The sequence below is a fragment of the Nothoprocta perdicaria genome, unplaced genomic scaffold, assembly GCF_003342845.1.
Source record: "Nothoprocta perdicaria isolate Ctin4 unplaced genomic scaffold, notPer1 scaffold_117, whole genome shotgun sequence".
NCBI classification, from domain to species: domain Eukaryota; kingdom Metazoa; phylum Chordata; class Aves; order Tinamiformes; family Tinamidae; genus Nothoprocta; species Nothoprocta perdicaria.
In genome coordinates this window covers 1382123-1403863 of record NW_020454283.1, presented here as the reverse complement: position 1 = coordinate 1403863, position 21741 = coordinate 1382123, and the positions used below count along the sequence as shown (strand labels likewise).

General features: G+C 48.2%; 1 protein-coding gene across 1 annotated transcript in view; it reads left to right on the top strand.

Annotated features, from left to right (window-relative positions):
• Positions 1–19569, top strand: part of UBR4 (ubiquitin protein ligase E3 component n-recognin 4) — a 69523-nt gene extending 49954 nt beyond the window's left edge. Inside the window, exons 80-107 of the mRNA XM_026053661.1 lie at positions 26–116; positions 507–591; positions 962–1089; positions 1671–1800; positions 2291–2448; positions 2570–2679; positions 2876–3017; positions 3842–3923; positions 4496–4669; positions 5053–5174; positions 5573–5770; positions 5888–5968; positions 7380–7467; positions 7825–7952; positions 8409–8516; positions 9034–9153; positions 9567–9757; positions 10115–10288; positions 10789–10888; positions 11323–11541; positions 11809–11922; positions 12581–12723; positions 13031–13156; positions 13317–13511; positions 14917–15141; positions 17961–18051; positions 18358–18520; positions 19172–19569. Coding sequence (XP_025909446.1) covers positions 26–116; positions 507–591; positions 962–1089; positions 1671–1800; positions 2291–2448; positions 2570–2679; positions 2876–3017; positions 3842–3923; positions 4496–4669; positions 5053–5174; positions 5573–5770; positions 5888–5968; positions 7380–7467; positions 7825–7952; positions 8409–8516; positions 9034–9153; positions 9567–9757; positions 10115–10288; positions 10789–10888; positions 11323–11541; positions 11809–11922; positions 12581–12723; positions 13031–13156; positions 13317–13511; positions 14917–15141; positions 17961–18051; positions 18358–18520; positions 19172–19236 — 3751 coding nt within the window. The 3' untranslated portion in view covers positions 19237–19569. The remainder of the gene's footprint in view (positions 1–25; positions 117–506; positions 592–961; positions 1090–1670; positions 1801–2290; positions 2449–2569; positions 2680–2875; positions 3018–3841; positions 3924–4495; positions 4670–5052; positions 5175–5572; positions 5771–5887; positions 5969–7379; positions 7468–7824; positions 7953–8408; positions 8517–9033; positions 9154–9566; positions 9758–10114; positions 10289–10788; positions 10889–11322; positions 11542–11808; positions 11923–12580; positions 12724–13030; positions 13157–13316; positions 13512–14916; positions 15142–17960; positions 18052–18357; positions 18521–19171) is intronic.
• Positions 19570–21741: the final 2172 nt, after the last annotated feature.

Below are 21741 nucleotides of genomic sequence, written 5' to 3'. Positions count from 1 at the left end.
ATATTCTCTTTGCTTCCAAAATTAGGGACAATCCAGAGGCCACCCAGCAAATGAATGACCTGATCATTGGGAAGGTTTCTGCAGCTCTGAAAGGACACTGGGCAAACCCTGACTTGGTGAGAAACTCCTGTGTTCTCCTGTCTTTCCCTGGCCTCCTGAACGGCTGGTGTGCCGTAATTGTTACTTCTTCTCTATTATCAGGGCCTATTTGTAATCCGGATGGCATTTCTGTTTGGTGGGAATTAGGATATACATCAAAGCAAAGCATAAAATGATGTAATGATGGACACAATTTTCCTCGAGCAGTTCTGCCAGCTGAAACGGTGTCTTGCAATTTACGTTACAGGCTTCTCAAACAAGTTGCTAATTATCCCAGAGAGAGACATAGGATTAAATTTATTGGATTGTCTGTGTTTTGACAAGGGGGCTTTTTAGTATCAAAAGGCAAAAATGCCTGCTGCATCACCACAACTCCCTAAGGGTTTGATTATGTGTCTGTACTGCAGGCCAGCAGCCTCCAATATGAAATGTTGCTGCTAACAGACTCCATCTCGAGGGAGGACAGCTGCTGGGAGCTCCGACTACGATGTGGTCAGTTCAAATAACTCATATGAAATCTTTATTTTTAAGCTTTATAACAAAGCCCATGCACAAAAGAAGACTTTTAAGTAAGGGAAGTGATCCTGGCTTGTAATTTGGGTTAAAAGTGCAGTTAGCGGCAAGTGGCTTCATCTTGGGATATGTTCTTTGATATGTGAGTGCTGAGAAATGAAAACAGTGGAGGAGTAAAACTGGAAGGGAAGGATGGCAAGGTTCTCTGTAACAAAAAATAATTATTTTTCATCTCTAACTCCATGAGAGTGTGACAGTTTTGGCCAAGTACATAAGCCCTTACCTTATCCTGAGCACTGCTGATGACGCTTACAGATCCTGTGTGTGAACCCTTATATCCTTCTTTCAGCTCTGAGCCTTTTTCTGATGGCAGTGAATATTAAGACGCCGGTGGTTGTGGAAAACATCACCCTCATGTGCCTGCGCATTCTTCAAAAGCTGATCAAACCACCTGCTCCAACCAGCAAGAAAAATAAGGTACTGCCTGCATGGGTGCTGAGCCCAGCATGTGAAAGCGAGCTCATGGAAGCCTGGCACCCCAGTCTTAAAAAGGGAACAGCTTTGGGAGGATGCTGGAGATATTTTAGACAAACTCTTGGTTCTTTCAGCAATTCTGTAGAATTAAGAACCTTTGGATCTTCTGTTTAAATACAGAGCTGCAGTTCTGATGTGATGTTGGTTGGCTGCTCCTTGCTTGGAGGCTAAGATAACATTTGCAAGGGGGAAGGCCTCTTTCTCCTGGCTGAGCTATCAGATAATCACACACCAGTGTCAAGGATGAATGTCCTGCTATTTCGGTAGTCTCAATACCTCTTTTAGACTGAGATATCTCAGTTCATTGTTCGCGGAAGTGGGAAAGGAGAATCTACTCTTGTAAATGTAACAGTTAGCTGCACTTCCTTGGTGAATAGGTGAAGGCAGCTCTTGCATAATAGCAGTATATACATGCACATTATCCCTCCAGCAAAATTGGAAATAACTGCACTGTGGGAGAATCTACAGGAGTAACTCTTGCGAGGGCAGAATGCAACTTCCACAAATCTTTTTTTGCTTCTTAGGATGTGCCTGTGGATGCACTCACCACTGTGAAGCCTTACAGCAATGAAATCCATGCACAAGCTCAGCTGTGGCTCAAGAGGGACCCCAAAGCATCGTATGAAGCATGGAAAAAGTGCCTCCCTGCCAGAGGTAGCCTTGTGCTTTCACCTTGGGGTAGTTTAGCACACTTTGTGAAAGAATATGCACATCCTTCAGGTTTAATAAGGAATATATACATTAGCAGAGATGTCGCCCGCTGTCCTGTGACATTGGATACCATCTTCATGTTTAACTGTAGTCCTTGCAGCACTGATCTCTCTTGGCTGTGAGGTTCAACCTGAGCAGAAAATATGCTGCGCCTGAAGAATATCAAGAGATAATCCAAAAAATGAAACTTTACTGTTTACCTAAAATTAAAGCAGCCGACTAAAATGTAGAATTGAATTCCCTGATTTATTTGCATATGGGCTGAAGGTGAACTTAGCTCCCAATTGAAAGTGAAAATGGCAGCTGAAAGAAATGAGGAGCTTCTCAAAATTCCTGCTGGAGTTGGAGGTGGTCCTGCATGCAAAATAAAATGCAATAGCATTAATAATTACCAGCCATTGACAGCTCTCTTAAGCTGCGTTCGATTTTGCAGGCATAGATGCCAATGGGAAAGCTCCCAGCAAAGCTGAGCTTCACCAGCTCTACTTGTCAGAAAAATATGTCTGGAAATGGAAGCAATTCATGAGTCGCCGTGGGAAGAGAACTTGCCCTCTGGATCTCAAGCTGGGACACAACAATTGGCTGCGTCAGGTAAGTGCTAGTGAAAAGTTGACTGGGAAACACCAGCCTATGCAACAGCCTAGGGCAGAATTAACCATTAGTTTTTATGTGCACATCAAACGAGATCTTATTTGTTATATTCCTACCATAGGTGCTGTTTACTCCTGCTACCCAAGCTGCAAGGCAGGCTGCATGCACTATTGTGGAAGCTCTGGCTACCATTCCGAGCCGTAAACAGCAGGTCCTGGATCTCCTTACGAGGTATTTCTTGGGATGCCACACCCCGCAGCTCCAAAATGAATTTTCTCCAATTCCCAAGAGAACTTTTCTCTCTAAAAATAGGGATATTTCTGGATAAGTTTCTGCATTTTTTAAACTATTTTCCATGTTATCCTTAGTTTGTGAATATTGCGTGCTGCCACAAAGCAGTTAGCAGCCTGTGTTTGCCTTTCACTAGCTACCTGGACGAGCTGAGCGTTGCTGGCGAGTGCGCTGCTGAGTACCTGGCCCTGTATCAGAAACTCATCAAACCTGCCCACTGGAAGGTCTACCTGGCTGCCAGAGGGGTTCTGCCCTATATCGGCAGTCTCATCACTAAGGTATGGATCCCTTTGGAGGAGCTCTGGAGCGGTGGGAAGCTTGTCCCTGCCTTCTCCGTTAGCTCATTTAGCACCTTGACATCTGCATCTCTTTACTGAGATGTTGATAGCTTGGATCTGGTTTAGGAAGCTTGTCCTTTTGCATTGTGTGTCACCTCTGAGCACAAAATAACCCCAGCTGTATTGCGCCTCAGTGCAAACTGGCCAGTTCATATCAGGTAAGTGCTCTGGGCAGCTGTGCTGAGGGGTATAAATACTAATGCGCTGCCTTGGCACCGGGTCCAGGCTGGAAGCGGTCTTAGCTGCCAGACTGGACTCCAAAAGCCCTTAATGCCAACAGAGGATTAGGTGTGGTACCATTCCTGCAATGTAAATTACAGCCTGTTGAAGGAGGAGGACATGTAAGCAGCCGTCCTCAGATAGTTGCCCTTGGCAGTTTTCCTGTGAGAAAAACTCACTCCCATGGCAGATACTGCCGCCCGTTTTAACAGTGACCCTAAGTCCGGTGCACATGGAGCGTAGGAAGCACAGCCTGGTGCTGAGAGCTGTCCTGGGGGGTCACCCAAGTGAATGGGTGGGACAGAGGGAGAAGTCAGGGGCTTGATAGAGGGAGAAGATCAGGAGAAAATTTGGGTCAGTTTTTCTTTCTTGCTACTTCAGCGCTGCAGTTGTCATTTCTCTGTTGTTGGCTCTGGTTCTTTGCTATGTTCCTTTGCCCCCTGTGCTCACACACAGGTCAGTTGGTTTTCACCATCCTGGACACTGGCCAGTTAGTCATTATTGTCACTGCCGTTTATCCTAATGGGCATGTTAATTATTTTCAGGAAATAGCTCGTTTGCTTGCCTTGGAGGAAGCCACGCTCAGCACTGATTTGCAGCAGGGCTATGCCTTGAAGAGCCTCACAGGTATTTGCTGGCATCCACACGAGTCACATTGTAGAATTAGAGATAGGGTGACTGTTGTTCTGTAACAGCATATAGCAGAGCTCTGAACAGATGTAATGCAGCGTTTTGCAATCATCAGCATTGGATTTTTACCCATCAGTTTAGCTCTGATAGATTGGGAAAACAGATTTTCCCATAGGTCTTTCTGGGCAGGTTTAGTTTTTAGTTACCTGAACTTATTTTGTATCACATGCAAACTTTATCATAGCACTGTTCTTCTGCGTGTCTTGATAATGTTTATTGAACAGTATAGTTCCCAGCACCATTGTAAACACTGCTGATTTATTCCTCTGTGTTGTGCCTTAGTTATTAATGTTTGAGCAACTTGTCCTTTTAGTCTATAATGGCAGTTCGGGGTTTTTTGCCTTCTATGGTAGACTTTTTTCAAAAGCTTGTCTGAAATGTGACTGAGCTGTCACAGTGTAATCTCTCTTTTTCATGTTCTATTCTATGACAAAATTTCATATTTGCTGGCCACAGAAAACAGCTAACAATTCACACTCTTCCATGCTATGTGTCTCATTCTTGTATAGGGCTCCTCTCTTCCTTTGTGGAGGTTGAGTCTATCAAACGGCACTTCAAAAGCCGCCTGGTGGGCACAGTCCTCAATGGATACCTGTGTTTGAGGAAATTAGTGGTGCAGAGGACAAAGCTGATCGATGAAACCCAGGACATGTTGCTGGAAATGCTGGAAGACATGACAACAGGTAAAACCACGTGGGTGCCAGAAATCCTGACTAGCTATTGGGGTTTTTTGCTGTTCTGTTTTTATTTGTTTTAATGGCTTGGACCTTCTAATGCTTCCTCTTGGCACTGGAAAAGTCAGTGACATCCCTGGAATCATCTCTTCTTTCTCGAGACTTGAAGCCTCCTTCTTGCAGGACTGTTTTACTGCAGCCCAAGCATACAAAAGAGTTTCCTAGTGACCACACCAGTGAACAGCCTTTTCTTTGCTTGGTAGCTCATACTTGGAAGACGAGGGCACTGAACTGATATTCACTGCATGGGGATTTGTTGTGTATATTGAGTTAAAACAGAGCTCTTAAAAGCTGCTGCGTGTGTCTCTCTCAATGCTTCCCTTTCTCGGCAGGCACAGAATCCGAAACAAAGGCGTTTATGGCAGTGTGCATAGAGACAGCAAAACGTTACAGCCTCGATGACTACAGGACACCTGTGTTCATCTTCGAGAGACTTTGCAGTATTATCTATCCTGTGAGTATACACGTGGCTGTACCTTCTCTCACAAAATCAGACTTCTTAAATAAAGCTTGCATTTCAGCAAAACAAAATAGTAGCCTAGGCAATAAGGGTTTGGTACTAGCCAACGTAGAAATGTGGTAATGTGACATCCAGTTTTGAGCTTCTAATGTTCAGATTCTTCCTTGCTGTGGCCTGTTCCATGCTTCTGTGCTGCGGGGAGAGGTGGCAGCAATGTCACTTTGTGCAATAGAGATGCATATTAAAGTCTGCGTGGGGCCACGGAGAGCAGGATACACCAGCAATGAAGGAGCTTAGGGTTTAGGAACACCCTGCAAATCACAAACATGCAAGTGCGGGAAGTGGAGCGTGTTTGAGGTGGAAAAAAAAGTGCCTCTGCTCTTGTTCTTTAGGAAGAGAATGAGGTGACTGAGTTCTTTGTAACGCTGGAGAAAGATCCTCAGCAGGAAGACTTCCTGCAGGGCAGGATGCCAGGCAATCCCTACAGCAGTAATGAGCCTGGCATCGGGCCGCTCATGAGGGACATCAAGAACAAGATCTGTCAGGACTGTGACCTGGTAGCTCTGCTGGAGGATGACAGCGGAATGGAGGTGAGGATCCACATCAAGTGTATGTCTTGCCCTGACAAGGGTGGACTCATTTCTGAGCAGCTTTAGTTGCTAATGTGCTTTGAACTTGTTCTAGACTTCTGCTGCTTTTCCTTTCAGCTTTTGGTGAACAATAAAATCATCAGTTTGGACTTGCCTGTAGCTGAGGTCTATAAGAAGGTGTGGTGTCCTACTAATGAGGTATGTGTCTGTCTGTGGCATCTCTCCTCAATGTTTTAATTGGAAATTACACGAGTCAGGATTTATTCCATGGCACAGAATTTCCTAGCTGTAATCACTCAGCACCTTTTTTTTTGTGCTCTATTGGATACACTCTTGTTCAGTTCTGCAAGGTAAATGATTTAAAAGGGCATAATACTGACTCGAGTACTGATCCCATTCCATTTGCTGTTAGTAGCCGGTATTGCTTGTTCTCCAGGTGAAGAAGGGGACACACATTCTTGAGGGACAAATCCAACGGTGTCCCAACAAGCTCATTCCAGGGATGGATGTAGAGCCCAGAACAAGCTTTGGACTTTCCTTTCCACCTTCCTTCCACCAGCTTCCTTTGTACACGCCGCAGCAAACGCTCCGGGAGCTCAGGCTCACGTTCCCTAGGAAATAGGCTCACGAGAAGCTAACCTCGGGACCCTTTTTGTTCCCCTTGTCTCTCAATAGCTTTTTTTTTTAACTTTTTTTGTTCATCTGTCGTTTTACCAGGGCCCCTGCGGTGTTAATTGCTGGTCTCTCGCGCGGCCTTTGAGCAGATCTTCCCCCCGGGGCTTTCCCGGCGCTTATGTATTTGCTGTGACATTAAGCACTGCTTATTGCACATTAGGCTTAGCGCGCTTTCTGACAGGTTTTTCTCTCGCAAGGTCTCTTGCTCCCAAATCTGGGATTTTTTTTCTTTTCTGCTTTTTATTTAGTCCTGTGGATTAAAATGGAAAGTTCAGTGATAGGCAGTCGGTATTTCCAGCTGGAAACACATCTAAAAAAACACCCCTTTCCATGGCAAAAGTGCAATCCTTTGCCATTTTAGGCTCTCTTCTTGCAGTAATAATATACCATCGTCTTAGCAAAGCTCATTAAATTGCCTTTTACTCCTCCTGTTTCATTTGTCAGCGCTGTGCATTTTTCTGTATTTAAAAGCAGGGCTTCAATAAGCCTCCTCTGCTGCCTTCATTGGGCTGTGCCTTATCTGTGTATGTATCAGATATATAGGATGCTGCCACTGGAAGGAGAAGGATAAGGTTGATGCATTTCCCTATGGATGAGGGCACATCCTGCTTTCATAGCTTGTTCCTTGGTGCTAAAGAAGGGGGCAAGACTATTTATTACTGCGTTATCCCTCTAATAGACAACGTCAGGCATAGCAGGACAGAGCAACTCAGGATTTGTTGAACGTTTTTGCAGGTCCTGGCTTTGCAGTTGTTTTTAATTGACCGCAATCAAGGGAGGAGGAGGGAGTGAGAGATTTCTTGGTGTCCTCTCCTGTGAAAAGAGCACAAAGGAGAAGGAGACTTAAGTGTTTTACATGCCCTAAAGAAAACTACACTTGTGTATGTGTGTCCGTACAGGGCAAGGTTGTTAAGAAAAGTCTTATCTCTTGCAGGGGGAGCCCATGAGGATCATTTACCGCATGCGAGGGTTACTAGGAGATGCCACCGAGGAATTCATCGAGTCTCTAGACTCCACCACGGGTAATGCACTTGTCTCCTGAAAGCTGGGATTAGATTTGAAATCTGAGGTTTGCTGTAGAGCAGTGACACTCTTATCCTCACAGCAGCAAGCTTGAAGTTGATTGACGTTTCTTTTGCTGCATTTACCTGCTTCTCCTGCAGTGGATGCTGATTTTAAGAGTTTAATGTCTGGGCTTTCAAGCTGAATGCTTGTATGGCACGAGAACGTCACCGTGGCCCTCCTTCCTATTCCTGCTCGTCCTTTTTCTTGCAATCTGACACAACTAATATCACTTTAGCTGCCTGTAAACGTGGCCTGCTGCATCGTGGCTTATCTTTGTGGCCTCTTCCTTTTTTCACAACCCGTCCGTCCCACAGATGAGGAGGAGGATGAGGAAGAAGTGTACAAGATGGCCGGCGTGATGGCGCAGTGTGGCGGCCTGGAGTGCATGCTGAACAGACTGACAGGAATTAAGGACTTCAAGCAAGGCCGGCACCTCTTGACGGTGAGTCGGAGCTGCCCTGCTCTGGGCTTAGGAGTTACACTGCAGAAAATGCCACAGACCTGAGTGAGGTTTCCACATTTTGCTGTCTTGTATTTCGGTTCAAGTGTAGGAGCAGAGGTTGCACTTCACTCATTTGTTAAAACCTGAAGAGTTCTTTCTTTCTCCCTCCCAATCTCCTCAGTTAGCAATTTTTTACAAAAAAAAAAAAAAAAAAATGGATGGAGAAGTCAAATTGTTGATAAGACTGAAAGCTACTTTGTTGGAGGGATTGTTTTCTGCCTTGGTCGTAATGAGAAAACAAAGCTGTCCAAAGGTTAATATTGGTATGAAACCCTGACTTGTACTTTACCTCACAGGTTTGCAAAGTAGCTCTGTGATCGGGTGCTTTTAGTTTCAGTAATATTTTGATGCCCGTTTTGAAAGCACAGTGGAGAATCCATTCTCTGTGTTTTGTAGGTGCTGTTAAAGCTGTTCAGTTACTGTGTGAAGGTGAAAATCAATCGTCAGCAGCTGGTCAAGCCTGAGATGAACACTTTGAATGTCATGCTGGGAACCCTCAACTTGGTAAGGATAACTGAGGGGACACGGTTAGCTTGGGAAATCCCAGCACTGAGTCTTTTATAAAACAGGAGGAATTTGGTAATGTTGGCTGAACAGTTGCTTGGTGTAAGTGATTTTCAAAACTGTTGTTGTCCGGTGGCCTTGTGGACATGGATGCTGAGTTAATGTCCTGCCTCTCTAGTTTAGCAGGGTCTTGGGTGATCTGCAGGTCTTTGCACTACAAATTTCTAGATAACTAGAAATAACTGCTTTTATTGATGAAGTTCTTGGTTATTTAATGAAGGGAATCCTGTTCAACAAAGGAACTTGGACTTCCTTAAAGTGCTTGCTATGGACTCAAATGAGTTTAAAGCTACCTCAGTTTGTCTCTCTTCTTATGTGAGCCTCAAGACATCCTAAATATTGCTGGATGAACCCAGCACGTTTTCTATTAGGCATTCCTTATCTACGAGTAACGGGAAGCGTGTGGTTCAGTTAAACCTTTTCCCGTTGATGCTGTGAGTGCTGTTGTCTTCTCCAGGCTCTCGTGGCTGAGCAGGAAAGCAAGGACAGTGGAGGAGCAGCTGTGGCAGAGCAAGTACTCAGTATAATGGAGATCATACTGGATGAATCCAATGCAGAACCTCTAAGCGAGGACAAGGTGAGGGCCTGAAGGGGCTGTAGATTGGGATTTAAAGCTGATACCTCCATTACCAGATGCAGAGCTTGAGATGTTGTAGAGCTAGAGCTTGAGATGTTGTAGAGCTGTGTGGAATGGAAGTCTCACCCATGCCAGCAAGGTCTTAGCATGCCCTGGAGGTAGTGCCCTCAACCAAAGCACTCATTTGGGGCTAAAATCCACTAGAGAATTCTCTAAAAGTAGATGAAGGAAAACAAGTGTCGACTAGAGTAGTTGATAACAGGACACTGGGGGCTTTTGCTCTTTACCAGCCTGTTTTATCAGGGTCAAGAGCTCTGTTTCATCAAGGGCTGAGTACCAGCTACTGGAGAGCAAGTGTTTCCTTGAAGGGTGTCAATGTATTCCCAAGTGTAAATCGTGCTCTCTCTTTGCAGGGTAACCTTCTCCTGACAGGAGACAAGGATCAGCTGGTGATGCTGCTCGACCAGATCAACAGCACGTTCGTCCGCTCCAATCTCAGCGTCTTGCAAGGGCTCTTGCGCATCATTCCCTACTTGTCCTTCGGGGAAATGGAGAAAATGCAGATTCTCGTTGACCGATTCAAACCGTACTGTAACTTTGATAAGTAAGTGGCAGACTTCAACTCAAATCACGCAAAATCAGATGCATGGAGAAGTTCATACCTTTTCTCATTGATACTCATTTCAGTGTAATGCAGAATTTCAGGATTCGAAAGTTTCCGCTTATTTTTTTCACTTCCAAACCATTTCTACAAGAAATATATGACTAGCTCAGAAAATACAGCTTTAAAGTATATTCCATGTTGATGGGCCTGAGTGGCAGGATGGGGTGTTCTGAGGCTCTATTCATTAACTGTTCTGAGGTAGGGTGTGTTTGTGCATTCAGGGATAATAAAATAAGAACCATTGTACAGGCAGATCTTTGAGGAACCTCCAAGTCACTGTTTCTCCCCTCAACTCAGGTATGATGAGGAGCACAGCGGAGACGACAAAGTTTTCCTAGACTGCTTCTGTAAAATAGCAGCGGGGATAAAGAATAACAGCAATGGTCATCAGCTGAAAGATCTGATCCTCCAGAAGGGCATTACACAGAATGCCCTTGACTACATGAAAAAGCACATTCCTAGTGCTAAGAAGTGAGTTGCTTCCTCGTGTGTGTGGTAACCCAGATCCCTGTCTCATTTGAACACCTCCCAATAAATCCCTCTTCCAGGAAAGCTGTTAGCAAGGCCACACTCAGGAGCTCTTGTGCTTGGTACAGTGGAGGGTGGTGCAGAGGGTCTGGGATGCTGGACTCTGGGCTAAGAGTCCAGAAACCTCTGACGTCCTTCAGAGCTGGTTTCTTGGATGCCATGATCCATGTGTTTCTTTCCCATAACTTACCCCATATACTGCATCAGAGCTTCTGCTGGTGACAGCCAGCCCATAAATATAGAACAAATCCCAAGGCTCAGACACTGTGGCTATTAATGCGTACAAGGTGGAAGTGGGAGCGTGAATGTCCCTGTTAACTGGCGGAGGAGGGACGTGGAGCTGCATCTCCGGGTCTGCAGCCCGTGCTCTGCCGCCCGTGCTGCTGCCAGGGGCCATTCAGAGCAGCTCCTTGTCCTTCAACTGCCTCTTGTTTCCTGCCCAGTTTGGATGCAGACATCTGGAAGAAGTTCTTATCCCGCCCTGCGCTTCCTTTTATCCTCCGCCTGCTCCGAGGACTTGCCACACAGCACCCGGCTACCCAGGTGAGGAGATTCTCTTAGAAGCAGAGCAGGACAGGGCTGCCTTGTTGCTGTGTCTTTTCTGGTTGTAGCTAAGCAGATATTTCAGTAGCAGTTAATTCTCTGCTACTTTTGTTGTGTTTTGGGGAGAGGTTCTGGCTTCAGATGTAGTCTGCTAGTCAGGTAAAGACTGAGATTTTGCCTTAAATATATTTCCCGATGGATGATGGGGTTGTAACGTGAGCGTTCTGTGAAAAGAAGCCAGCGCAGAAGCAAACTTCCATAGTCTTGTATGAAGGGTCTAGGGTCCATAATGTGGGAGTGTTGCAGACAGAAGTACAACACTACAGTACTTGGAGTCAGCTGCTGTGGGTGGGTTTCCAGGGACCAGGTACTGTCCTGTGCATCCCTTTTTCTTCCTTTTTTTGCAAAAAGCGCTGTGTTTCAATGTTTCCTAGGTACTAATAGGTACAGACTCCATTACAAACCTGCACAAGCTGGAGCAGGTGTCTAGTGATGAAGGCATCGGGACGCTGGCGGAGAATCTTCTGGAGGCGCTGAGGGAACATCCCGAGGTGAACAAGAAGATCGACGCCGCCCGCAAGGAGACGCGTGCGGAGAAGAAGCGCATGGCCATGGCAATGAGGCAGAAGGCCCTGGGCACCCTGGGCATGACGGTACGGTCTGCTTGCACTCGCAGCACACTGCTGATCTCGTGACTTTTTTGTTGCTCTCTCGCTGAAGCCACCCCTGAGGAATTGCGTACAATGATTTATTGACAAGCACTGGAGAGCTCGAGCCTGTGACGTGCCCGGCACCGCTGGGAGAGTAAATATGGTTGCTACCAGCAGGCTGGGAAGTGCATTGGGCATTCCCGTTATAGTGGTGGGGACGTGCTCTGCATTACGGTCTTTTCAACCTACTTGGCTTGTTCTCCTTTTCAGACAAATGAGAAGGGTCAAGTAGTGACCAAGACTGCGCTGCTTAAACAGATGGAGGAGCTTATAGAAGAACCGGGTCTGACCTGCTGCATCTGCCGGGAAGGCTACAAGTTTCAGGTAAAGTGAGATGCGTTTGTGAAGCCCTTTAATCCACAGAGACAACTTGCCAAGAGCTGGTCAAGCCTTGGTGCTTTGGGCCCGGGAGAGCAGGAATTAGCAGGTTTGGTTCTCCAGGTTGGTAATTCCAGAGGGTGTTGGGAAATGAGAGGTGTACATATAGATATGTATATCTGTTAAAGCTTCATCTTTTAAAGCTTCATCAGTGCGTGTTGAACCCTGTTAGATGTTGGCCCATGACTCTGGACCAGACATTTGAGGTGGTTTCTGGACCAGCTGACCTTTTCAGAGCTCCATCGGTGCCCCTCAGGCCCTGAGCAATACTAGAAGCATCAGAGAAATTTTGCTGTTTCTTTTTACAGTTTATTATAGCGAGGTCATTCTGGCTTGTTTATTTGTTCTTAACTGCAAGTATGGTCTTTGGGGCTGGTGTTATGTTAAGCAGGCTCATTTGAATTCTGTGGTGTCCTCCCCTTCAAACTACCTGTGTTTTACTCTCATTCCTGCTGGAAAAAAATAACTGTCAGGTTGAAATCAGAAGGTTGTTGGCTCAGTGGCCTGAATAGAAACCGCACTGATTCTTCTATGGTCTAACCAGTATAAAGCATGAACGGTGCAGAGATGTGGATAAACTCTAACCCAGCTGCTGTCCTTGCAGCCCACAAAGGTCCTGGGTATTTATACTTTCACCAAGCGCGTTGCCCTGGAGGAGTTTGAGAACAAACCCCGAAAGCAGCAGGGCTACAGCACAGTGTCTCATTTCAACATCGTCCACTATGACTGTCACCTTGCAGCTGTGAGGTAGGTCCAATTGCAGTGCTTAGGGCTGCATTTCAAGGTGTTTTGGAGGCTTTTGGGACTCAGCCTTGTATTTGCTTATGATTTGGTCACTCGATGGCTTGGACGCAACCATCAACTTCTCTGGTGTGCTCTGTCAGTCCAACATTCACAAGCCAGGCCTGGGCACCAAAAAGTGAAATCCATTATCATTCAAAACAACTGCTGCAGAGGCTGAAGAAGCTCTGGAATTGCCAAATTCCCAGTGGCTTCTTTGACCAAACTTTACCTACTCATAAGCTGTGAGGTACTGCTTGCTTTCTATGTGCAGGCTGGCTCGTGGCCGCGAAGAGTGGGAGAGCGCAGCCCTCCAAAACGCCAACACCAAGTGCAACGGGCTCCTGCCCGTCTGGGGACCTCACGTGCCAGAGTCTGCCTTTGCTACGTGCTTGGCAAGGTGGGTACACCAAGTTACTTCCCTCACTGTTCTGTATTCAGAGTGGGTGAAACAGTGTGTTACCCTAGCGGGAAAGCTGTTATTTGTAGTGCAGAAGAAGAAACTTCAGCAGCATTTTAAAGTGATACTGCTTAAAGTAATGTTTTCTGCTGTTTTTCAGACACAACACGTACCTCCAGGAGTGCACGGGGCAGCGGGAGCCCACCTACCAGCTCAATGTCCATGACATTAAACTGCTATTTCTCCGCTTCGCAATGGAGCAATCGTTCAGTGTAGACACTGGAGGAGGAGGAAGGGAGAGCAACATACACCTCATTCCATACATCATCCACACGGTGCTCTACGTCCTCAACACGTCAGTATCTCTTTTCTACCAGCAGCCTGTCCTTCCCTGGCCTAGTCTCCAAGCAGTTGTACGAGTGGAGCTGTCTGCCCTTGCGCATGCATGTGGCCAGAAAAGTGGGAAACTTACAGGTTTCAGAAGGAACCAAATTGCATGGTTTGAGCAGAAGGTTACAGGTTTAAATTGGTCACAGTAAAACATGCTGGCTCGTGAATATGCAGAGTAGCAGGGAACCTACTCAACAGAAGAATAGGGAGGTGTACAGGTTGTTCAGTTCTACCTGTAAATAATACCTCTGAGCTGAGCAGTGGGATTATTAGATTAAAGGAAGACTGCCAGTTTACTTTGTTCTGGGAAAGCAGGAGAAAGACTTCTCTGAAGTAATTACTGATAATTGAAAACTCAATCTTGATGTTACTGCCTAAGGTGAAAATAACCCAGTCAGCTTCAGCTCAAATTTCCAGTTACTAGATTTCTCCTGTAGTGTTCTGTTCTTAACACTCCAGTTTTTCAGAATAGGTTATTTTTAATAAGAAACAGCAGCATAGCAGCACTTCCCTTGAGTTGTGGGTGTAAGAACTCACTTACACAAAGCATAAATATCAGTCTCACCTTGGCTTCACACTGTGTCTAAGTGCGCAAATGTATAGATGCTTAAATAGTTTTGAATACCTGAGCAAGTTCTGATAATCCTGTGCAAAACAAATGCCTATTAACCTTTTCTTAGGTTAACTCTTCTAGAGTACAGTAATATTAATTAAATCAATATATAGTATATGAAAACATATGTCTCTTAAACCATGATTGCTCCAAATGGAATTAAATAAATCTCAGCTGACTTGCCATCCTGGAACTAATCAGCATTTTGGCTCTTACACAATTAGTGTTGTTTTTAATATTTGTCTCCAGATCCCTGCACTGTTGTTTACTGATTCCCCCGAGGGACAAATGAATGAAACTATTCATCTAATTTCAAAAGTCTTCTTGGTGGCACTAGAGAGCCCAGAACCTACTTGATCACTGTTGTGTAAAAATGCATGACGTCGTGTCCAGAATTTCTTTGTTTGATATTAAATGTTGAGGACGAAGAGCTATTAGTTATGCTACCAGCTGCATAACGTAGCAAAGGAGACGTTCCTAGCACGTTAGGCACAGCTTTATTTGCTAGGGATATACTGTTTTATGCATTTCTGATAGAGAGGGCAGACGTGGCTTCGAAACTGAGGGAGGTTTTGTGTTCCACCATGAACAAACGTTGGCCAGTGGATGGCCTGGAGGAAGCTCTGGCAGTGCAAAGCAAGCACAGCTTTATTTCCCAGGTGGAAATGCTTTAATGCAACGCTTCAGAGCTGCTGCAAAGTGACAAATTACCCGTAGGAGCCCTTGAACTGCTGCTGATGCCTCTCTCTGGTTTCAGAACGCGAGCGACTTCGAGGGAGGAGAAGAACCTGCAGAGCTTCATGGAGCATCCCAAAGAGAAGTGGGTGGAGAGCGCCTACGAGGTGGACGGGCCCCACTACTACACGGTGCTGGCGCTGCACATCTCGCCGCCCGACAAGTGGCGAGCCATGCGCGTGGAGATGCTCAAGAGGCTGCTCGTCACCTCCCACGCGCGCCTGGTGTCACCAGGGGGAGCCAGCAGGTTAGCGGGGCCCCTGGCACTGCCCCTGCAGCCAGAGCTGCACCGCAGTCCAAGGGGAGCCATGGAAAAGGGCCTTGCAGCACCTACTAACCCTGGCTTAACCCCTGGGCTTGGCGTTCAGCTCTGCACAGTTAGGAGCAGGAGCCTCCAATCCAGAGTCTTTTTTGCAGTGGATGTATCAGGAGATCAGCGCTCCTTTATTTTCTCTGTTTTCTCTATTTTAGCAGCTTTGTCCTTGCCTTGACTAACAAGACTGTTTCTTTGCTCTTTGTGATCAGCGCAACAGCTTCCTTAAATAGGAAAAAAAAATAGGAATAGAAATCAAATGCTGTTGCTTTTCAAAAAAAAAGAAAGGAAAAATCAATAGCAGCTGTCAGGCACTTGAGAAGTACAAGAATAAGCAACTGCCTGACAAAAGAAAATATTTCCAGAGAAGGAAGGGGAATTGCAGTTTATGAAAGGATGATTTTAAATAGCTGTCATAATTAGGAAGAAGTTCATTATTATTCTAAGTCGCCTTAAAGGGCATTCTTCGTGTGACGGCGTAATTAGGTGTTTGATAAAGGCCTTATAGTGCAGCAACGGGGAGCGCAGCGTGGCTCAGTGCGCCTGTTAGAGGCTCCAGAGCGAGGGAGCCTCCTCGGCCAAGCGGGGCCTGTGGGATGGATCCCTGCACGAGCCGTCGCGGGGGATGCCATCCCGCCCCGTGGCGCTTCCAGCCGTCGGGATAGGCCGCCATCCACGGGCCCTGGGGAAGGGCTGGTGGGGGAGAGGGCCCCGCGGGGCTGCTGCGGGTTTCTGCTCTTTTCCAAACACCCTCCTGCCAGTGATTTCGGTTTCTTTTCCAAGTTATCCGTAACATGTGGCGCAATAAGAGCCTGTCGGAACTGACGGAACCGGCAGCTTCCCGGTAACCGCCTCAGCTGGGGGATTTCCACTGTGAAATAGTTATTTGAGGGCTGCCTTTAATCCCTCTAGACTACGAGGACCTGCAGCCTTTGCTGATTGTGCCTTTCTATATATGCCTGTAGAAATAGGCCTATTTCTGTGTCTTTCAGAAATAGAAATATGGGAGTTCTTGAGTCCAGGCTCTTAGCTTAGTTCCTCTTGCAGCAAAGCAGGAAGGGGGAGATGGATGCTGAAACGCGCTGCAGATAAGTACCAACCCGTTGAATTTGCAGCCTAACCACGTCTAGGAACAGCTGTAGATACAGAGCAACATCTGTAACGTTGGAACGATAGCTCCGCAAACAAAAGATGAAATTTAGCCTTCTGTGTTAGAGGCAGGAGTGCGGGTACAACATACAGAGCACGTGAGGGTGGTGGGCACTGAGGGTTAAAGAGCTAAGGGATTCCCTGCCCCTTTCACCAGGGAAGCTGGAGGGAGGTTCTGCAGCAGCTCTGGGTGTATTGGGAGCACCTGAGGGTCAACTCGTGCTCCTAGGAACCAGCTGGGAATGTTGCTGGTGAAGCTGGAGCGCGACGCCACCGCCTGCAGCCAGGGAACGGGGTCGCTGCCTGCCCGGCCTTGGGCCTTTCTCCAGCACCCCTTTATACACAAGAGCCAAGCCAGAAGCGTTCAGCACCTCCTGCGTTTTTAGGAACGACTCCTGTTTAAACCCAACAGTGCAGCCAGCAGCATAGACATGGGTTGATTTGTTGTGTTCTTCATTTCTCCACATGTCACCTACAAACTCCAAAGAAAAGGGTCGAGTGGCTGCTTATCTACTCCTCGTTACTAACAGGAGAATTCAGGCTAGAAATGGCGTTTGAGAAGACGATGTCCTCCAGATCTCTTTCTTTGCTCCTATCTGACCTTTCTAAAATATTGATGAGAGCAGTGAGCCCTCCCGCCTGTTAACATCTACCTTCCAGCTGGCAATCCGTGCATGGCAGAGGCGCCTGACCCGGCTTATGCTAATGAAAATGTGGCTGCTGTTCCATGATGAAGCTGCCGCATTCAGTAGCCACCTCGACCTAACCCACAAGGGCCTTTGGGTCTTCAATTAAAGCAATAAAGTCCAATTAGCTCCAAAAAAAAATAAATAAAAGCTTGCGTGCAAAGAAATCCCATCTTTCAGCAGTTGGGAGGCTGCTCTTTCCCTGGAAATTTAGTCACCTTTAATTGTTTTTCCTTTAAATAACTAAGCTCAGCTGCCCAAGCTGTCTGTCACCTACCAAACCAGCTGCTTTAAGGGAAGAGGAGAGTGTGGAGTCACACAGAGCTGCTTGGGGAAGGGCAGCAAAGCAGCAGCTTCACAGAGCTCAACGTGATCCAGCTGACCATGGTTACTGGTGCCCTTCTGTCTCGTGGGCTGGAGTCCATGGTATCACAACTAGATCTACGTTTAAAAGGCTTTTTTTAAAAAATTTTCCCAAAGCTTTTGAATGCCAGGCAGGAGGCAGCATGTGCTGAGGCCCGATGTACCTGCTGAAGGCAGGCAAGGGAATTCCTAAGCCATGAGACTGGCGGGCAGGAGGTGCCACTTGCCGGAACCTGTTGGTGATTAACGCTGTAGCCTTGAGCAGATCACGGGAGCTGTTATCCCAACCTGGCTCAGCACCTTTTATAGCATTTCTGCAGCGAGGCGGGGGACTTGGCAAAGCCCTTACATGGCAATAGGAAAAAGTGAGCAGGTATCGCCCTGGAATTGCTCCCTGTGTTCACGGCTGTCACGGGGAACCAGCCCTCAGAGCTATGTCCTAGGGTGAATTGTCCATAGGTTTGGGGCCGTTTCAGCTTTCGCACTCTTCCTCAATGGGTGACAAAAGCAGCAAAATGAGGGGTAACTCAGAGATGGATTTCATTGTTTTCCCAGGCTGGCAGATAAGGCAGTGAAGGAATATGCAACCTACCGCTCCGGCCTTCTCTTCTGGGCCCTAGTAGATCTCATTTACAACATGTTCAAGGTAAGGAAACATTAACGTTCATCTGTGTCAGCTTCCCGATGTGAAAACCAAAGCATGTGCGTTTCATAACAGCAGTGTTTGAAACCTCCTCTTCCAAACTTGAAATTTCACCTCCCTGGACAGAAAAGCTGTGGGAGGCACTTGGTGGGTTCAGTCATTAGGATGAGAAAATGCTCGTGGCGTTTTTAATGTGCTCTCTAGAGAAACAGGGAGGAATTGTAGAGAAGGCAGCAAGGAGAAGCTGGAAGTTGTTCTCCGTGTCCCTGGGCCAGTTTGCACTAACCTGGGCTGCTTGCACCCCTGCAGAAGGTGCCTACCAGTAACACGGAGGGAGGCTGGTCCTACTCTCTGGCCGAATTCATTCGACACAACGACATGCCAATACACGAAGCTGCAGACAAGGCCCTGAAAACCTTCCAGGAGGAGTTCATGCCAGTCGAAACCTTTTCCGAGTTTCTGGACGTGGCTGGTGAGCGTTTGCTTTTACCTTTTATAGGCCGCCTCGTGCAACCCGTGACTGCCAGCGCCTCGGGACAGCAGCGTTCCAGCAGCGGCGCGGGGTTTGTTTGTACGAGGCCGAGGAAGGAGGCCTCGCGTTGTTGCCTGTTGCAGTAACAGCCGGCAGGGTCCCGGGAGCAGCCCCGGACCGGAGCGTTTCTCGCAGCTGCTCCTGCAGGGCGCTCCGGGCTGCGTCGTGCCCTGGGTGTTGGGGGCCGCGCACTGTCCAGGCCCCCGAGCTGTGGGTCGGTACTGGGTGCAGCAGAGCGCAGTTTGCTGCTGTGGGGGCTCCTGCCATAGGGAATTTGCCATCCCCAAAGCGAAGATACTGGAAACTCCCCCGCAGAGAGGCTGATTTTAGGGCTAAGAGGAGCAGCGGCCTGGGCAGCCCCTGGTCCCTTGCACACGAAGCAGCGTCGCGCGCGTCCAACCCTCCTGCGCCTTGGGGCCTGCTGCGCACGTCCGAGGGGTTATCCCGGTCCTGTCCCTACCCAAAATAACGCCGCAGCTGTCACCAACAGCCCAGGGCACGGTCGCCCTCGCACAAATTCTTCCTATGGGCAGGGGAGGAAGCTCTGGGGCGCTAACGAGTCCGTATTTCTCTTCTTGTCGTTGTTCAAAGGCCTCTTATCAGAGATCAACGACGCCGAGAGCTTTCTCAAGGATCTTCTGAACTCCATCCCCTGAGCTGCGGGCACACAGAGGCAGAGGGCAGGACTCCGCCGGCTTGCCTTCCCTCCATCCCTTTGTGCTCCTCCTTGTGCAGTCTGGCCCTTCCTCGAGGAGTGCTGCAGTTTGTTCGTATTTTTTTTTTTAATTTTATTTTATACCTTTTTTTTTTTCTCTCGGAGTGATTTGGAATTAGATTTGTTTTATCCCACGTTTCAGCGCTTCTAACTGTAAAGCTTAGCGTATTCCAGTTGGTTGAAAGAACTTGTACAGAGAGCAATCCAAACCAAGGAAATCTTAATGCTTTAGCGTGCACATCTTTGAACTTAAATAAATCGAACGAATGGGTCCGATGGATTCGACTAGTATTTTAACCTGTTGGCAGGCGAAAGGCCAGGATCTCTTCCCATTTTTCCCTTCATTGCTGCTCGTCTTGGGGCTGGGCAGCCAAGGAGCAGGGCAGAAAGGAGCGAGCAGGAGAGCGGCTCTGCCCTGTGTCCTCGCGGGGTGGCTTTCAAGGGCCATGTTTCCATCCCTCCTTCCCCTAACCTAAACACGCAGCCCTGTCCAGCAACCCCTAACCAGTAATTAGCACCGTGGCTGAATAAGGTGCCACCCTGTGTGACACCTGCACACGCCATGACCCGGCCATGAGCACTGGGCGAAGGCGTGCCACGTTTCTCCCCTCTCGCCTCTGCGGCTGCTGATTTCACCCCCATGCAATGTGTTTAGGGGCAAGTTCGCAACACCCATCGCTACTAAACTCCTTCTTCCAAGAGTTAAAGGACCTTTTGACTCACTAATTATGTATTTGTGTGCGTATTGTGTATGTGGAACAGCCCTTCCCCGTTCCCGGAGCGTAGGCTGGAGCGGCAGTGCTTCCCACAGCGCCGTTTTGCTGAGGTGGTTGCGCAGACGCCGTTCCCGGTGCCACCCCACGATGCTGGCACGGGTCCTTCGCCAAAGCAGCCTGTGCTGTTCCTGCTGGTCAAGTTTACAGCAGCCCAAACACCCTCATTGCATCGTTCAGCGTCCTTAAGCGCCGGGGGAGCTGAGCTCCTTGGCTCCCTGACACTTTTACAGCCACCAGAACTCGAGACCTTCCACGGGGGTCGGCGTCCTATAAATCGCTTTCCCTAAGGGTAGCTGGCACCAACCCTCTCGAAACCCTCCCAAGGCTTTTGCAAACGTCCACGTGTGCGTTGTGGAAATGCAGGAAGCTGCTGTAGGTGCTGCTCTGCAAGAGGCTGTTAATTTGCCAGTGTTTAATTGGCTTTTTCACAGGGGGATAGCACCATGTTCGGCATGGGGGCAAAAAGGCTCCTTTGAGAGCTTCATGGAAGCATCTTACCTTCCACATTAATGTTTAAGGCCTTAAGTGTCACACAGATGAGCAGCTGGTGAGTAAGACTGTCCTGTCTGCTCTCCATACACTGGGGAGGTTCTTGTTTTTCATTTTTTTCCCCTCTTTTTTCCGCCTATTCTTTCTCTTTCCCAAAGCCCCCTTGTAATTTTTGGGTTTTTTTTTAATGAACACAAACATTCAAGGGTCCTTTGCAAATGTTCAAGGGCTGCTATCAGGCTTAAACACCTCGCGCGGGCATCCCTGTCCTTGGATGCCGCTTTGGGGCCAGGGCCTGCGTCCCAATCGGGGGCATGAAGATCAAAGCACGCGGGTTGTGATCGAGTCCTGCCTTTCCTCAAGCGGAAAAGCGGGAGAAGGAGCGGCCCGGATGACGGGGCGCTCTCCCCTGGGAAAAGCCGCGTCGCCCGAGGGCGGCGCTCGCTTACCCAAGCCGCGATTAAAGGCGTTTTCCTGCGTTTTCAGCTTGGATGGGGAGCCCCCGCCCAGGGCGCTGCCGCCCCACAGCCAGCTCGGTGCTGAGGCAGCACCTGGGCCTGGGTGCCTGTCACTGCGTGTCACCCTCACCCGCCGCGTCCCGGCGGCTGGGAACACAAAAGCATGAGCCGCTTTTAATGATTTTTTTCTCATTTTTTAACGATCTTTTTCAATTATAATTATTTAGCCAACATATCAGCCCTTCCTAAGAAGAGTCCCTCGCCCCTAGGCTGTTCCTGCCGGCCTTCTGGGCAACTTTTATTTATCATTTCCGAATTTCATCCCAATTTATTCTCCTTTTGGCACACGCTCCAGCCGCGCCGCGGGGCCACGTGGAGCTGCCGGGCGCGGCGGCCAGGGGGCGTGGCCTGGGGACGTGAGGGGGCGTGGTTTCTCCATGGGGGCGTGGCGACGCGGCTCGGGTAAGGGTGAGGCGGCCGGCGTTTTTCCTGCGTGTGGGCGTGGTTTCCCTGTAGGTGGGCGTGGTTTCGGTGGGGCGTGAACATGCTCCCTAAGTGGGCGGGCGTGGTTTTCCCGTAGGTGGGCGTGGTTTCGGTGTACGTGGATCGCTCCCTATGTAGGTGGGCGTGGTTTCTCGGTAGGTGGGCGTGGTTTTGCCGAGCGGGGCGGGGCCGGCGCGGGCGGGGCTCCGGCGCCGCTCAGTGCGCGGCGGCGGCGGCGGA